General features: G+C 34.8%; 1 protein-coding gene across 1 annotated transcript; it reads left to right on the top strand.

The window, feature by feature from the left end:
- Positions 1-1,171: 1,171 nt before the first annotated feature.
- LOC113394530 (sodium/potassium-transporting ATPase subunit alpha-like) lies at positions 1,172-5,131 on the top strand. Its single transcript, XM_026631876.2, has 2 exons — positions 1,172-3,949; positions 4,976-5,131. The coding sequence occupies exons 1-2, from the start codon at positions 1,172-1,174 to the stop codon at positions 5,129-5,131; spliced, it is 2,934 nt and encodes a 977-aa protein (XP_026487661.1).
- Positions 5,132-19,289: the final 14,158 nt, after the last annotated feature.

The raw sequence follows: 19,289 nt of genomic DNA, 5'->3' as shown, positions 1-19,289 counted from the left end.
TATGATTAATGTTTAATTTTAAAAAATCTTACACGATGTTGAATTGACTACAAGCAAGGAAATAATATGTAGTCTACATATATTTTTGTTAATTTTTTTTTAATCTTCTTAAATTTTACTATTATACTTATTACTTTCAAAACTCACATAGAGTTAATACTGTAGTGTCGCCAAAGTAATCTTAATCCTGCTGGAACGAGCCCAAAAACTGCGGGCGTCTTAAGATGGGAGTCGCCGTTTTAATTGGTCGCATTATACTTGATCCCCTTATTAATAGGTTGATTACTTGCGGGCCGGCGGCTCAAGACGGACGCTAAACCACCATACGAATCTTATGCGACAACGTTAAGAAAATCTCTAGAACTGCAGCTGCATTTACGAACACTAAATTCGTACTAATACCCAAAGAAGCGTTTAAAATACAATTTTAGATACCATTATAAAGATTGATTGTTATTCGTGTTGGTTATTTCACTTTGTAGAGTACTTTAACGCGTTGGAAGTTGATAGGTACAGTGAGTCGAAAATATCAATATTGTCCGGAAATAGCCGCCATATCGGCACTGCGGCTATAAATCTGCGAGGTGTCGGCTGCTATCGGACGATCATTCTCCGCGTGATGGTTTGTATCATTTGCAAAGCAACACACAAAGTATTAAAAGTACCCGAGTATCGGTTGAGATCATGGATTTACATTTTATTGTACCTTTTATCGGGTGTGTAATATAAAATAAAGTTGCATGGTGTAATTACGATTGCCATTAAAAAGAAATGCTTCGTTTAGAAATTTATAAGGATATAATATATTTTTTTACTATTTTATTCATTTTATAACATTCACTTTTAGCGTTTATTATTTCAAATAAATTCAAAGAAAGTTCATTATTATTTATATATATAGATATTGATATTATAACTACTTGGTTCAAAACTACATGCTATTATTTCAGAAGAAAAAGAAAGACGTATGCATTTTTTATGATAGACTTTTATTATCAAGCTTGTTGCATATTAGAGACTTTATATTAAACTGACAGTTTCGTATGAATATATTGTCATCTATGTTTAACAGTAATGCAAATAAAAACTAACAGTGGGCGTTCAATATTACTTAATTTGCATAAATAAATTAAGCTTAAAAAGTTATAGGCATTTAAGCCAAAAATAAATCATGCCTCACCAATCACATCGTCGTTCAAGTACAGTTTCGATTGTTAGCGGGCGACGCTTAAGTGGGCAACATGTGAATCCAGAAGTTTCTGAACTTACTCTGCTAAAAGAAGAACCTCACACCGGAGATCATTTTCTGTCACCCACACAATTGGAAGTTGTTTATCGCACAAATGTCAAAAATGGTCTTACAGAGAATTTCGCACAAGAACTATTAATTCATCATGGCCCAAATCAATTAAAGAAACTTAAAGGTAACAGCTATTGGAAAATATTTCGCCACAATTTATTTGGATGGTTTCAATGTGTTCTTTGGATGGGTGCTCTTTTAAATTTTATCGGGTTTTTCTTTTCTGAGAAGATTGATGCCGGAAGTGATGGACACTCCGGCAAAGATTATTTGTACCTTGGCTGTGTAATCACGGCTACTATTGTAGGTACCGGACTTTTTGGATTTTATCAAGAAGCAAAAAATATGGCTGTCATGAGTGGCTTCGAAAAACTGGTACCACCTAATGCTACTGTTATCCGAGAAGGCCTTAAGAAGGTTATACCTAATAGTGAGATAGTGATCGGTGATATAGTCGAAATGTCTGGAGGAGAAGTTGTACCCGCTGATGTTAGAATTCTAACTTGTACTAACTTTAAAACCGATATGTCGTCACTGACTGGAGAATCCGAACCTATTAAACACAGACCAGAATGTACTAATACAAATCCGCTAGAATCTAAAAATATGGTCTTTTTTGGCTGTCCGATTACAGAAGGCACGGCGAAGGGTATCGTTATAGCTACAGGCGAATTAACACAGATGGGAAAAATCGCTGGATTAGTCACCGGCTTAGAAAAGGAAGAAACGCCCATAGCCAAAGAAATAACTCATTTTATTAAACTCATATGTGGTGTAGCATTTACTTTTGGCTTATTATTTTTTATAATGGTATATTTCATTCAACATAGCTGGTTAGCGGCGTTACAATATATGCTTGGAATTATATTAGCAAATGTACCAGAAGGCCTAATTGTTACTTTAACTGTTTGTATGACTCTATCAGCAAACCAGCTAAAAAAGAAGAATTGTCTGGCTAAAACCCTTCAAGCTGTAGAAACTTTAGGTTCAACTTCTTGTATCTGTTCTGATAAAACAGGAACTCTGACAGAAAATCAAATGAACGTTTCACATTTATTTTGCAACTATACAATATATGATAAAACAGATCATGCTCACGTTTCTGATCACGCATACGCTACATTGAGTTTAGCCGCTTCATTGAATTTAAAAGCTACATTTGCACATGACAGTCTTAATATTCCTATAGAAAAACGAAAAATAATTGGAGATGCTTCCGAATCTGCTATACTTAGATATATGGAAATCAATCGATCTGCCACAACAACACGCGCAGAAAATCCTAAAGAAGCTGAGATACCTTTCAGCTCAGCATACAAGTATCAAGTTACTATACACCGAATGAAAGCTACGCAGAGCTACTATTTAATAATGAAAGGTGCTCCAGAAATTATATTAGAATTTTGTATTAAAATACTTACCAATGAAGAAGATCAACCCATGACACCACAAGCAAAGAAGGAACTAAAAGCTAATTTTATTAAACTAGCTAATATGGGTGAGCGTGTTATTGGATATTGTGATTATGTATTATCTTTAGACAATTATCCATTGGGATACAAATTTGATACCCAGCAACGAAATTTCCCTGTTGAAAATTTAAGATTTTTAGGTGCGATTTCAATGATTGACCCTCCAAGACGTGATATTGATAAATCAATTGCGCTTTGTCGTCAGGCCGGTATTCGAGTTATAATGGTTACTGGTGATCATCCGGTAACAGCTTTAGCTATATCAAAGCAATGTGGCACTATAACTCAGCCAACGGCTTATGATTATGCCTTTGAGCACCACATAGACCTATCTGATGTTCCAGTACATATTAAACAACAGTTTCGTTCCGCTGTAATTACTGGTGACGAATTACGAAAAATGAGCGTGAATGATTTAAAAGCAGCCCAAATGAAATATGATGAAATAACTTTTGCTAGAACAAGTCCACAGCAAAAATTAATCATCGTGGAGACGTATCAAGCCTTAAGTCATGTGGTTGCTGTAACAGGAGACGGTGTTAATGATTCTCCTGCCTTAAAAAGAGCAGATATTGGAATAGCCATGGGTATTACTGGTACTGAAGTTTCAAAGCAAGCTGCCGATATGATACTGCTAGATGATAATTTTGCTTCTATAGTTTTGGGTATACAGGAGGGAAGACGTATTTTTGACAACTTAAAGAAAACAATTGCTTACACTCTTACTTCAAACACTCCTGAAATGTTACCGTTCGTCCTGTACGCTTGTCTAGGCATGCCATTGCCTATGACCTTAATTCTGATTCTTGTTGTTAATGTAGGCACAGATTTGTTACCTGCAATGAGTCTTGCTTATGAGACCTCAGAACAAGATATCATGTCGATCCCTCCTCGTAAGCCAACTGACCATCTTGTCAATAGGGTACTTATATATATGGCATATTTTCAAATAGGATTAATTCAATTTTATGCTGGTATGTACGCATACTTTATCATATTTGCTCAAAGTGGGTTTTTTCCATCCAGTTTAATCTTTGTCCGCAAAGAATGGGAATCTCCAACAACAACCGTCGAAGACACATTAGGTCGCCCTTGGTATTTTGCTGATCGAAAAAGAATAGAGAGAAAAGCACAAACCGCTTATTTCGTTGCTGTATGCTGGACTCAAGTGTCCGATGTTATTATTTGCAAAACTCGACGAATCTCTTTACTTCAAAAGGGAATGAAAAATCATGTTCTGAACATGAGCATTGTAGTTAATCTAATAGCGGCACTGATTGTGACCTATCTGCCTATATGCCATGAGATTTTTGGTACGGAACCAATATCCTGGTATGATTTCTTTCTTGCCTCGCCATTTTTTGTTCTAATGATTTTTGGTGATGAACTTAGAAGATACCTCATTAGACGTGGCATTTCTAAATGGGTAGAACAAGAAACCTATTACTGAAATTATTTTTAAGTCTAACGTAAGGTATTTGTTTCAATTAAAATATTTTATTTGCAAGAATATATTGTTATAATTTATTTTAAGAATTAAATTATTTTTGTTATATTGTTTTGGCTTATATATATGTATATTGTACTTTTTTATGTTACTAGAAGCCTGTAGGATTTTTTTATACAAAACACAAACAAAATATTTGTTGATATTCAAAGTCGCCATTTTATTCTATGAGATGCTCTCACGTTTGATTGAATAAAAGAACCATTTATTTATTTTCTTAACATAAATGTCTTCTATTAAGTAATATTTGGAACAATATTTCAATATTAAAAAGGAACAGACAAGTGTAAAATATTTATTTGTAAAATAAAGAAAAACTATTTTACTATTAACAAACATGAGTTTTATTTTAATTGTATTCAATATTTGAATATTGTATCCAAATAAAGACCAGAAAACTAAAATCTAAATATTGCAAATAAACTTTATTGGTCTTGTTAAAGATTATAAGGCAAATAAAAAAGAAATTTTAATATTTTCGTAAAACTACACTGTTTAAAACAATACATTTAAATATTGTCTAAAGATTTATTTTTCTGCCGTCCATACAAGTGAAATCAAAGATGATTGCGGCGCGGCTGGCACGTGCTGTTTGAATCAGCGAGGTAAGTGCTGGCCACAATTAAGATTGTACCAATGAAGACACATGCTGAAGTGTTTTCTAATTATGTTCAACATCAATCACAGCTCAGCCAGAGCCGGCCAGAACACTGCCAATCAAGTAATTGCATCGCGTGCATCGACTTTTCGGCCCTCGATAATAATAGGCATTTTATTGCCAGTAATGGAGTCTCTAGGGCCGTGGTAAATGTTCGACGTTTGGTAACAGTCCCTGCTTTTAATTTAAATTAACATATTTAGGAAGCAAGCTCTCATATCCTCGCTATAGGTGGGGAGGTAGCGTTGTTTTTATAATCAATTAAACGGATGTTAGCTTGTCTATTTATATTGAACGATAATGGAATAGTGATATCGTTGAGTGGTAGCTATCATTTTGATTGATTTAAAAAACACGCGATCGTCCCTTATGGTTCGGAACGTGGAGTGCCATGAGTCAGCCTCTAATCCAGCGGCGCATCATGTCAGCTAGGATTCTTTGACACGGCATAACGAAAACGATTTCAATATAAGAAACGGGATGTTTGTCCGTGACCTACACGAAATAGATGATATTAATCGGACAGGTGGGTTGATGAGCGCTCTTGGAATCTTATTCATAATTCAAGATTATACAAAAGAAATCAGTAATCATAATTTTTGTATTAAAATTATAATTTGTCAACGTGCTAGAGTTAAAGACTGATGGTAAAGTGGTTAGAACAAGAGAATCTTAACCGAAGATTACGAGTTCAAAGCCAGGCAAGCACTTACTTACTAGTAATTTTGTATTTTTATAGCGATCTGATGATCACGTTCGTAATAAATTCGTAATAAATTTTAACTATTACTTACAAATACCCCACCAACCTTGGGAACTGAGATGTTATATCCCTTGTGCATGTAGTGACACTGGCTCACTTACCCTTCAAACCGGAATACACCAAGACTAAGTATTACTGCTTGCCGTTCGAATATATGATGAGTGCTTGAACAAAGCCCTACCACCAATTTATGTTTATAATAACTCGTGCTCCGCGATACAGGAAAATATCATAAAGAGATTTATTTCTACCATTTGTATCGTATCAAAATCTGCCAAATGTGTTGCCAACAATCCGTATACGACATTTTAAGCTACAAATGTTCTTATCAAAATGAAAGAAGGTCGCAGCCCAACCGTGGGACATTCATTATTATCAGCACAGCATTGTGAATATTATTATTTACTTTATTACCAAATACATAATCATACGTAACATAGTTATATAGGTATGAATTGTTTTGATAGGGTTTCCATTTAACAGTTAAGTCTTGGTATTCCGAATCATACGACATCAATCACCAAACGTAAGCCTCGAAAATGTACCACGCAATTGTGATATTTCACAAAAAAGGAGTTCTTTGTTCGATTTCTATAAATTGATCGTTTTGTAGCAACGAATTCGGCTATCGACGATCGAAATTGTAATACCAGATCACCTATCAGCGTCCGATGTGTTCGTAAATCATGATCAGCCGTTGATCGAACGAGATGCGATGTCAGATTACGACGCTCCCTAGCTTTTTGTTTGTAATTTGTGATCGCCGCCGAGATGCCTGGATGACTGGCACGGTAGTGGCCTAATCAAGAAACATTTAACAAGCATTATAGATACAAGAGCTGTTTTTTTTTTTAATTATGTAATCTTTTAATATACGAAGACCATACATTTTTCAACGGGCTTAAAAATAAATATGTTTTGGAGTTTATAAATATTTACAAATATTACATTGTATGTGTAATTATTACATTTTCTTTTCAAAACTGTTTACAGGCTTATTGCAATGAAAATATTATTGAGATATCCTATATTTAATAACAGATTAAAACTGCCCGCGGCTTCACTCCCGTATGAGGCACGGGTATTCAGATGTTAGGATATTTTTTCTAGGACAAAAAATAGACAATGTACTATTTCAGACTATCTCTGTGTCAAATTTCGGATCCGTTCTGACGTGATTGAGTAACAAACATTTATCCATACAAACTTTCGCATTTATAATTTCAGTATATATTATAATAATAACAAAAAGAAGGCATGGAAGGAAATGTAAAAGGCGATGAAGAAATTAATAGTGACTGGCGACCCAGCATATTGAGAATTGAGATTTCTTTATTAATTTTAAAATATTATGTTTATCTCTTATAAAAATAGTCTTATTTAATAAATAATAATTCAATTATGAAAGTTATATTAATTGTTTTGTTTGAACATAACAGATATTACCCGAGGATAAAATAAAACGCAGGCCGCAATTACCGTCGGCTTTATGTCCAACTGCATTGCGCTCATAATGTAACTTCCTATATAATACTATTATTTAAATATAATTATATATTAACAGATTATCTGGATCTTGTCAGTGCGTTTTATACTATTGTATCAAAATAAAGTTGGATCAATTAAAAGTCAAGAATGCGCCATCAATATCAATTACACTTTTAGTGATATAAATTATAGGTATTTATTAAAATAAAATAGTCTTATACTATTTTAATATTGCAATATATCGAAATACAATCACACATAATAAAATATAATCGATAATAATCTCAGTATATCGTGACATAATGTCTAAAATCTTCTTTGAAAACTGGTGAAAATGAATAAAACTATTTGGTGAAAATTTACTTGAACACAGTATATTTATTTCCATTTATGAATGGTTACAGCACATGTACACATAACACATATATTTTCCTCTATAATGGAAAAGCGATTCATAAAACTTTTATTTTACTGAGACTTTTATTTTATTCATTTCTTAAAAAGCCGGTGGAAGGGTTATCATGCCCATCAATGTATATAACTCCCCAGTACTTCTAAGATTCTTAGCTACACTTTGTATTCCCGTGATCTGATTCAAGGGATGAGTGAGCCAGTATAACGACAGGGCACAGAGGACGTTATATCTCAGATCTCGTGGTTGGTGGCGCATTGGCGGTGTCATATGGGGCTTGTACTTCAAACAGAGCTGGTGTCTGTCTGCGAAGGTACCTTTCGGTGAAACATTTGCTCATCTGCATGTTAGAAAAAAATATGTCGATAGGCCTTGTGTTTAGGAGAAAACGTCAATTGGTCCATAAGTGGTTTCTGACATCTTGTTTTTAAATTTGTCATAACACCAATATGTTCTCTTAATTAACCCAAGATATTTCAAAAACATAAGAATTCATTAAAAACAAGACTACTTGGCCAGATTTGACACTGCGATTTTCGGTTAAACGAAACGCTTCCTACCTATTGGGCTTCTCGTCTCGACGCCGTACGGTGTAAATAAAACCCCAAAACATGAATGTATATTTTATTTGAAAGCAATAGTCGGCACTGAAAAGGTGGCTTACACAAAAGGCGTATATGCGCATAAGCGGCTAACAGTCAGGTAATCCGTCACCGAGCGACACGACATGCGGCTTGCTTGACACGAACACAAAAGGCCAACTAAACTACGGACCACCACTACCCTCTGGATTCTCGTATTAGCTTTTTTACAATTTATTTCAAGTATTTTCCTATCTTACATGTCGTACGATTTAGATTAAGGTACTTTGATTTTTCTTTATTAATCTAGTCAAGTATATATAAAACAGTGTCAAGAATACTTTGATTCCTACGAATATACTACGGTATATTTGCAAATATTGTGTAACTACTATATTGCTAAACGACTTTTTTTATTAATACAAATTGGAGCGACAACAAACGATTGCAACTTCCTCGAGACGTAACGTGACGTGAAAAATTCAGGACAAAGGAGTGCAATATAAATGAATAAATAAGTGCAAACGTTTGCGTGTTGGCTACTCGGCTGGCTACAAACGGCAAATATTGGCTGGACTGATTGTAATTAAATTTGGAACATATGACAATTGTATCGTGGATAAAATACAGAATGCCTTTTTTAAATATGCGCTTGTAACTATATATTCACTTAATCCATACAAATCATCACAATATTGCTATTAGAATAGCTGGCAATACTGGTCATACTGCTCATCATAGGTTAGATTAACCTCAGAAATTTATTAAGAAGATCCACTTTTATATTATATAGTTAGACGGACGAGCAAATGGGCAACCTAAAGGTATGTGGTCACCGCCGCCCTTGGACATTGGCGCTGAAAGAAATATTAATCAGTCCTTCGATCGCCAATGCGCCACAAACCTTGGGAACTAAGATGCTATATCCCTCGTGCAGTTAGACACAACTAATACATACTTGTTTTTTTTTTAAATTACATACTTAGCAAAAAAAAATTAAAAATCATAAAAATAATTGATGCAAAAAACGTTTACAAAACAGAATGTTCAAAATGTGTTATGAATACAACCTCAAAAAAAAAGAATTCAAAACTAATCGTTCAAATTTTCTGACAGGTTTGTGCAACTTGACAGCAGAGCCTTCTGGCATGCAATAAGCGATGCGGTACTAACGCGTCTATCTTTTAAACATCTACACGTATTATTCTAACATCCTAACTATATTTTATTGTAACAATTATAATTTAAGAATTTGCAAAGAAGTTTGCGAAGTCATACTGTCGATTGCTAAAATATATAGAAATTGAAAAGTAAAGAAAGTTATGATGACGATATTATATATATTTTCAGAAATAGCTTAACTTATTTTATATTTCATAGAATATGTATATATGTACTAATCTGTAATAAACAAATTGAGACAACTTTACTTGGTATTTCTTTACACAAGCATATGCATAGCATAAAAATAAGCAAGAAAAACGGTAGAAGAAATTTAATGTTATACAACAATTTTTCATGAATGATGAGTTCGAGTTGACGTAGTAAAACAATTATTTTCTACTTTATTTTTTATATGACAGAACTCTAAGAATTAACATTTATATTTATCTCAACACGTTTCATCGAACGTAGAAATAAAAAGCCTTAACACGTCTTATATGTAGTTAGTATATTCCTCAATATACATGACTACTAAGAATATGGAATTATTACCCAAGTTACCAAGCCACAAAAATCAATACAAAAGCTAGCCACTTACCGTTATGTTATTACTTACATTCATAAATACATTTCATTGTGCGATTTTGTATCAAAGGGGGAATAATAGGACAGCGAAGTTTAGGTCATGTATTCATAGTCGGTTCCGCATAATTCTCCATTGAAAACAACTGTCATTCAAATGTCAAAACAGCGTCAGTTGACATTCGCGTTAATTTTCCGTAACATTCGCGATGTTTGATACGGTCACAGCTTGTGGTAAAATACTTACAATGCCGTGAAAAATGTATTTTGACATGTTTTTACAAACATTATATTGATATTTTGCACCAACACGCTATTCATTAATGCGTAAAATAATGTAAAGAAATCGTATATATCGTATTTACTCGTACGAAATGCGACACAAGTAACTGATTAATGGCAGTATCATATTACACTTATAACGCTACTGTCTAGTGAGAAATGTTGATGATTCAACATTTATTAAGAGAGTTCTTGACGCGAGCTTGCGTGCGCGCAGCGGCGAGCGGCATCCAGCAAATTATAGACAAAACTTGAGGAGGTATTATTTTTTCAACGCGTCCGGGTGAGAAATGCGTGATTGGGGGCCGGCACGAGATTACAGAGCGGGACTCGCCACCAGCCGCGCTCTCACCCACTTATAATCATTATTTAGGCTATAATAAAGTGCTAGCTTAATAATTATTACCACCCAAGTAAGAACGTAGAGACAAATTGAGATCATCTCGCATCCATCAACCGTAGCTAAATTACTATGCTAATTTTCACACGTTTAAATTGATCAGAGAAAATTTATAATAATAGTTCAATTTACATAAGTGTTTTTGAATAAATACATTAATAAGTGTATAATGTATCCTATTTAAATACCTATATGTTGTATCGAATCTCTACCGTAGAAGATCGACAGGGTCATTCAATCTTGAATGATAATACACTATTATTTTGTTCGAAATAATATTTTTGGAAACTAAAACTATGAATATACGCCAAAAATAATGTGTTTTTTTTTTTTTAAAAAAATTAAATTAAAATAAAAAATGAAAATGAATTAATAGCGTTTTGTTTTTACTATGTGAGAAGTAACCGATATAACCGCTATAAAGACATACAAAAATTTAACCTTTATTTCACATATGAGATAATTATTACTCTCGGGCAATGAGAAACAAAATATCAGTAACAAATTAATTTGATGTTAATATGTGTTTCAGAGCCCGGAGCGGCACGTCTGATTATAAGGCGGCGGGTAATATGCACCCGAGCCACCCTACACTCAAGTTAATGCTCTCGCAATTTCACTCAAAATAACGAACACGGATAAAAAAAGAAATATTTCGGTGCATTTCTAAATGATTATTGGCGACGTGATCGTTCACCGTGCGGTTATTGATCTAATAACAATTTAAATGGTCATCGATATACCTTACATTGATTTTATGAGTTTAATCAATTTAAACTTTGAAGTCCCATGATAGTACAACTATAAGTCTGTAATGTTTTAATTATTAGGTTACTTATCATTACAAGAGGTCCTTAATACTTAAGATATTTTTTTAGTAAGTGTTACATAGAAATTACCTAGATATTATAAAAAAGAGCCAGTCCAGAGTGCGTGGGCCAGAATGCGTGCATCTTAACCGTTTATTGCGGGTACAAACTCAAAAAAGTACCACTGAATTTACATGTGTTCAATTAATATAATTAATCTCGTGTTCGGCGTTTAAGGAAATTATCGTGATGGAACCTGCATGTTTTTCATTTCAATTAAATTCAGCCACATGTGTATCGACCAACCCCCATTGGAGTACTGTGTAAGAATAAACTACAAATGTTCTCCTCAAAGGTCTCACCCAACCCAGACGGCCCAACAGCGGGGCATGTAGAGTCTGTTACTTTACTTAACTTTTACTTTATACATAAATCTGTATATAAATAATTTATAAATATTTAAGGATAAAATTTTAAAGTTCCATTGATATTTTCGTAGTAAACTACATCAAAAACAAACAATGCTTGCATTTTAAGATATCTTAATAAATATTATGTCTTCTAGACCAATTTCGCCTATGTGGCTATTTTCAACGGTGACCAACGTAAATGTCTCACTTCTGGACACGTGCCTCTTCAGGAAATGTGGGGCCTTGGCATCTGTGCCATAATATACATATTTAACTACTAGATAAACGTGAAATACACACTAGAAAAATTTTGATTATTCGATTGTAGCACTTGGACTTTGAAGTAGTAGTGCAAAAACCTTCATTAAAACTATAACATCTCTCTTTATTACCTCCACCGGTGACAAGAGGGCTGGTTCATTTCTTGCCCAGAGGATCGGAACTGCGACTCAACGGTGAAATGCTGCCAGCATTCTCACCACCAATCCACGCGGTCATGATTTATACAGTAACAATTTGTAATTCATATTTGTATACATTAAAGGCCTTTATTGTAATATTTTTTGCCTAATGGATACAATAAATATAAACAGTTCAATCTTGTAGTTAGTAGCTACTGTATGTATATTTAATTATTGTGTGATATTAATTAAATATTTAAACAAAATAAATGTTAAATGTGAATATTGTGAAGTGATCGTCGAGCTTACAACGTACCTCACGTAGTACGAGTACTTTGAATGCGGTTAAGCCTGCGATGTCCCCGCGGACCATCTGATAACGCTAGGGTATGACGACAGTTTGCAACCTTCGTCTTAGATAACGAACATAAAAATATAATGGCGAAGACCTATGGAAATAAAAACTGTAATAAAGCCGTGTTAACGTGAAATGTTTAGAGGAATGATTGTGATTACGTATGACATAATGTTATTTTAACGCAACGAACAAAAATACAATTTTTAATTGTTATTTGACGTTCAAATAACAATTAAAGAAATAATTGTTAGTTCAAAATTCCCTCTTGCGTATTTGCATTTGAATCAATATTGAAAATTAAAATATAGTTATATTTTCTGTCGGGGATGAAGGGAATACTAGTAATCTCGTACGAATTGAACACAACTGAGGTCGTCAAAACATAAAAGAAATCTAAAATAAGCTCGTTTCAAAATAAAAAGTCGTATATCCATATTATTAATATATTTTGAAATATTGTATATATTATAAAAAATGTGTAAATTACAAAACCTAAGAAAGTCATAGAGGCAAAATAAAACCGAAACAGATGAACACGCGCAAGGGGACTGGGGAGGTAGATAGCCACATCAGAACATGCGCCCATCTGATAGCGCCTAATACGACGACAATTCGCAGCCTCCCGCTCAACTCCACAAATAGAGGAGCACCCTCCACATGAGCGTGATTTTTTAATCCATTTAATTCGTTCACGCTCAGTGGCCAAATTGCGTTTCCTTGTGAATTGCTTTTCGTTGTAAAGTGTAAAATTGAAATTCACGATTCATGTCGTATTTAGCGTTTCGTTATACGGAGGAAACGTTATTTGCAAATCTGCTTAGAATTATATATTTTCAGACTGCAAAATATGAAACAGATATCAGTTAAATTAAATACTAAAACCAATCAGCAATTGTACTTCTTTTTAATTCTACGACATAAAGTAAAGACTAACATGATACCACAAACTAAAGTTCAAAGCATTTTTATTTTTTTAGACTTCTCAAGTTTTTACATATAAGCCTAGTAACTTTATCTTTTAAAAACAACACATGCATTATTTGTGTGAATGGTATAATTAAATACAAAGTTGAATACGTTGTTAATTCAAAAGACCTTCGAAATCATCTGGAATGACATTAAGCGACAACATCAAACAATAATTTCCGAAAAAGCAATTATCATTATACGGATAGAAGGGTGCAGGGCGATCGCATTAACATCATAAAAGGGGCGAAGTTTGTCTACGCGCCCCCGGGACACCCGTCGGCGACGAGACAGTTACATATTACGCAATAAAGAGCTGTTCTCGGGAAAGGAAGTGTGAAAATGAACAACATCAAGGGGTTATCTTGAATTACTCACTAAAAACTTATTGCTGAGCGTCGTCAGGCGTCGCGGGTGTCGGGAGGCGAGCGGGGGCGGATTTGCCGCGAACAGATAAGGGCGCGCTATTGGGATCGCCTCGTTCTCATCCAATTACACGGTCGAGCGCGCGCGGCGAGGCGCGCAGATAAAAAGCAAAGTTGCCTGCTGCTGTCTCCGCGGGGATTGTCGCTCGCCTAACGTTTTCACCTACCACCCAACCTCTATGTACGTTTTTAAAAATAATTCTAATGAGATGATAATTTCTGCTCTATATTTATTGCTGTGAGACATGTGTTTACTTTTTATAACAATGACGACCTTTCTGAGCGGCGTACCTTGATTCGAGCTCGAGATATGTATATTTGTAATAACCGTATAAAAATTAGTGACAATTTCAGTAAATAAATTTTTACCGCTATTGTCATAAAATCGAATTCTATAATATAATAAAACCAAATACCAAACTAAAAGATATTCCAAAATTGAAAAATAACTTATTTCATTTGTCTACATTAACGATCAGTTTTAATACTATTAAAAAAAAACATCAAAGTTACAGAAAGCAATCTAAGTTGACGTGCGAAGGGAATTGCCAACCACGCAAGCGTTTCTTGCTCTTGATTCAATTAGACTAATCGCCGCGGGACCCTCTCGGGTGTGGCGCTTGTCACTCGGCTATCGTATGGTCAGATTGCAATCACAAACTATGTCAAACATGAAAATGTTTTTTATTGTAAATTTTGAATAAAGGCATTTTCCGTCTTAGGCCTAATAGCACTGTAACCTAATAAATAACAGTGACATTTGTTTTCGGTACTAAGCCCCACCCTCTGTCACAACAGAACCCAATCCGACAGCGCGGCCGCCGCCGTATGTAAATAGTTTACCGAAAGTCGCCGCTCGTCCATCACGCGTTGTCACATAAATTATGCCGCGGCGAATCCGCGGTCGAATCATTGTTTGACTTTTATCTTATTACGTATATCTCCCGATTTTGTTCGCGTCATATTTCTTCTGACTTATCGGCTTTTATCTATCGTTTTGTAGCGAGTATCGCTATCGATCACTCGATCCCTGGCAGACCGACAAATGTCTCTGTATGTTTTGAGTGGATTAGGCGAACTGACGGTGTCGTCCGATGGAGGTCGGTCACCGTGATGACTAATGCACATCCCAGCTTATTTAGAGCGCGTATCGACTTATTGTCGCTTATCTGATGATGCGCTTGCAAGCGCTTTAAAGCCATCGCCATCGCGACGCGGTCAGCGGGAACCCGCAGCGCTCCTTCCGTCGCCACCACTCACACAATGACTAATGACGGCTCCTCTGCATGTCCAACCAATGTTACTACAGATCGTTTTAATATTTTAGGTCACGTATTGACAATACAATGAACATACTTAATTCCAAATTGCATTTCAACTTAAAGTTTTATTATTATTTTTTTTTCTTTATAAAAATATAATTTTACAAAAAAACGCCTTCATTCCAAAGGGTCGATGTGAAAATGAAGAAGTGTATACGGTAGGAGCTCTAGCATCTTATCTCACCATCACCGACCACCATCGGACAACATCCGATACCTTCTTCAAATTTCCAAAACACGTTAAATTAATGAAAACATCCAGCCATAAAGACTCAGACGCCTCTGCCTTCTTATGAATGAAATTCCAACCTGCACGGATTCGAATCCTTTTTTATGACGATCATAAATTAAGCGACCAATTTCCAGCGAGTGTCGCAGCGCGGATAAAGGAATCATTTTTATAATATCCTCAGCGCTTAACAAGGGTACAAATAATACCCACGCGTATTCACACAGCTATAAGTCCGGATCCAGCGAGCTGGCCACTGACTGCTAAACTGTTAATATAAATAATGAACTGTGTTATGGCCTGATGTGGTGGGTAGCCGTTTATTGACTAATAAGATTTTTGTCACGCGACGTACTATATGACTTGTGCCGTGATATGTGTAATCGAAAATCGAAAAGTCCATTACTAAATAATTAATATTAATATATATATTACTATCTCACCAAACCATCTGAAAGACTTTATATTATAGTAAATTTATGGCTCTAAAGAGTGTAAGCTAACGAAATATTCTGAATGGAGCAATCAATTTACAATAAAACGCATATATTTCGACACTTCACAATCCGTTAGGTTAGGTTAATTTAATTGAAAGTTCTATTGATATTGTAAAAATGATCTTAGAGCTATACAATAAAATAAATATCATGAATTACTTTAATATTATTCATCCATAAATATGAGTAACTAACTAAAGCATTCGGACTACAATTCCTAATAAAATGCCAAGATTAATCCATGGTAATTTCGCTTCATGAACTCAAATGTTTAGTAGCATTTTATACCGTAAAGCTTTTTCAACCCTTATAAAATAGTTTAATTGATTCCTTTGAAACTCTATCCCATGAACTCGCATTGATAAAAAGTCTAGATTTGCTTAGGCTACTAGCCGCGCGCATCCCACGCACCCGCCGTGACGCACTGCACGAGGCAAAACGAGCAATTATTTATTACGCTACCTGAACCAGCTTGCTGACTTATGACAGCCACTCTTTACCCTTTTATGTCCTTATCCACGACTCCAAGTCACATACACTCGTTAACTATGTACTTGCTACTGTATAATTCAAGGAATGTACACTTTACTATATTTGCCAATATCAGTATCTTGTACATGACTCTGCAGTATAATGTATTAGCGCGTACTAGCGAGTTACCAAGTTAATACTACTTAAATTTTTATTTTATTTTATGTAATAAATAGATGTAAAACGTTCCTCAAGCTTGTGACAAGTTGTAAGGTGAAACTGATCTGTTATATTTTTTTTATAATAGCTTGTAAATTTTTCACAATCAACATCTGTAATTTCTGAAAAAAATAACGAAGCCATTGATGATTGTTTATCAATAATAATACAATTAAGGTCCATTTTTGCCTATTACAAACATTTTTCGATTTATAAAAAAGGCATAATATTAAATACATAAATAATCTAGAAATTATTTTAGCTCTTCTTAAATTTAAGCTCGATGTAGCAAGTTCCTTTGGCCACAGTTATATTAGTCGAGGAGACATTACGAGCGCTGCAAGTACTATCTGGGCGTAGGGTCGTATAATGTGTCCGCGTTAATGATTAAGTGCTAAGTTACGAGCAGCGCGGCGCGCGCGCAGCGTGGCTCCATCCTCCATTCACGACCGGTATAAAATTACCTTACCGCCGAAAATATCAAATCGACAGGCTCAGATGTTATCTCAACGGAATGTTATAAAATTGAATATTTTCATATATTAAGCACCTACTTGGTGTCCCTGCCGTGCACCTCTTCCGGCGTGCTTGACGTCCAGCGTCCGTCCATCTCGGACAGTTTATGTTACGTTTTATAGTGAATAGAGACGTTATTTAATATCGTTGTTAACGTCTCTACAATATTTGAAGATGCTCTTCTTATTTTTTTACTTTGATCCCATATCACTTGACTAGCTTTATGATATCCAATAAATATTTAAAATATAAAAGAATACACAACGCATAACTTTTTTATTGTTACAAACGTTTGATGACCCTTTACGACATAACCCCATCTACCCCATAAACTGCCACGGAGTGAAAGACATGAACGAGTATGAATAATTCAAAAAAAGTAAGAATATTTCCCCTTGACTTGCAATCAATGATACTGTTATTACGTAAACACAACAATGTAACGTAAGGCAAAGTGTACAATTATAAAAGTCTTTGGAAAAAAATTGAATACTTATAGTGTAACAAAAATATAACATTAGCTTAATTTAATTAACAGCTAACGCCATCTTGTTTAATAATAAGTAATAATTGTATATAACATAATAAGAGAAGTGATCCTTCTCTTCAGCCTAACTTTTTAACAATGTAAGCTATCAAATAATTTCAAATAAATGTACGGAACTCAATAACTGGAATCGTATAACAGTAGGCTCTCAGCGTGACGGGCTTTATCTGCCACGATGAAATTAAATCAATTGAAAACTATAAAAGAACACTTTAAATAAATACTCCATTAAAGTTAAACAAAGATCCTCGAGTCTTAAATATATAATTTATTTACTTGGATTACAAAACAATTACCTAACAAGTTGACATACGATCCGAAACACTTAAGTAAAATTATATCGTCATAACACAATAATATGATTTAAAAAAATTAAAAGCACAATTTGTTTATGTCGTAATCAATCTGTTTTTATTTCTTTTATGGCATAGGTTGGCAGACGAGCATGTGGGTCACCTGATGGTAAGTGGCCACCATCGCCCATAGACAATGGCGCTGTAAGAAATATTAACCATTCATTGCATCACCAATGTGCCACCAACCTTCGGAACTAAGATGTCATGTCCCTTGTGCCTGTAGTTACACTGGCTCACTTATTTATTTAAATACTTTATTGACCACCACAAAGTTAATGGGACAAAAGGCGGACTTAATGCCTGAAGGCATTCTCTGCCAGTCAACCTTTAGGTCAATCAGAAAACCATGAAGGCGGTAATTAAAAAGGAATTAACAATATATAACAATAAATGCACATACTTATATAAAACTACATAAAAAAAACGTATACATACATAATAATCATAATCATAATCATAATCAGCCTGTAAATTTTCCACTGCTGGGCTAAGGCCTCCTCTCCCGTTGAGGAGAAGGTATGGAGCATATTCCACCACGCTGCTCCAATGCGGGTTGGTGGAATACACATGTGGCAGAATTTCGTTGAAATTAGACACATGCAGGTTTCCTCACGATGTTTTCCTTCACCGCCGAGCACGAGATGAATTATAAACAAATTAAGCACATGTAAATTCAGTGGTGCCTGCCTGGGTTTGAACCCGAAATCATCGGTTAAGATGCACGCGTTCTAACCACTGGGCCATCTCGGCTCATACATATCCATATAGTATCTTACCTTTCAAACCGGAACACAACACTTACTGAGTAGTGTTGTTTGGCGGTAGAATATCTGATGAGTGGGTGGTACATACCCCGACGGGCTTGCACAAAGCCATACTATATAAAATATATATAAATTTATAAATTATAATGCAACTACAAAATATTAGTATAGGGAGTAGCTTGAAAAGCGCTTACCGGGAATTTGGACAATTATATTTGAAATGTGAAATTTTATATGTTTGGATGTTTTTCACACAAAACATCTTCCTAACATGCCCCGCCTCTCCTCGCGCATTCATAGTCATAGGAACATGGTAAACAATACAATATAAAGTTAATTTGTTAAGCCATAAATCCGATTAAAAAGTGCATTCGATAGTCTTAGTAGTAG

The sequence above is a fragment of the Vanessa tameamea genome, chromosome 4 (genome assembly GCF_037043105.1).
Source record: "Vanessa tameamea isolate UH-Manoa-2023 chromosome 4, ilVanTame1 primary haplotype, whole genome shotgun sequence".
In the NCBI taxonomy this organism is placed as follows: domain Eukaryota; kingdom Metazoa; phylum Arthropoda; class Insecta; order Lepidoptera; family Nymphalidae; genus Vanessa; species Vanessa tameamea.
Note: the sequence above shows the minus strand (reverse complement) of the source record. Positions and strands in the feature narration are given on the sequence as shown.

Bases quoted from the DNA above. Each gene is read 5' to 3' on its own strand.
- LOC113394530 (XM_026631876.2), top strand. From the start codon at position 1,172: ATGCCTCACCAATCACATCGTCGTTCAAGTACAGTTTCGATTGTTAGC. The intron at 3,950-4,975 runs GTTATTATTTGC...CAGCTCAGCCAG, and splicing joins GCTGGACTCAAGTGTCCGAT to AGCCGGCCAGAACACTGCCA.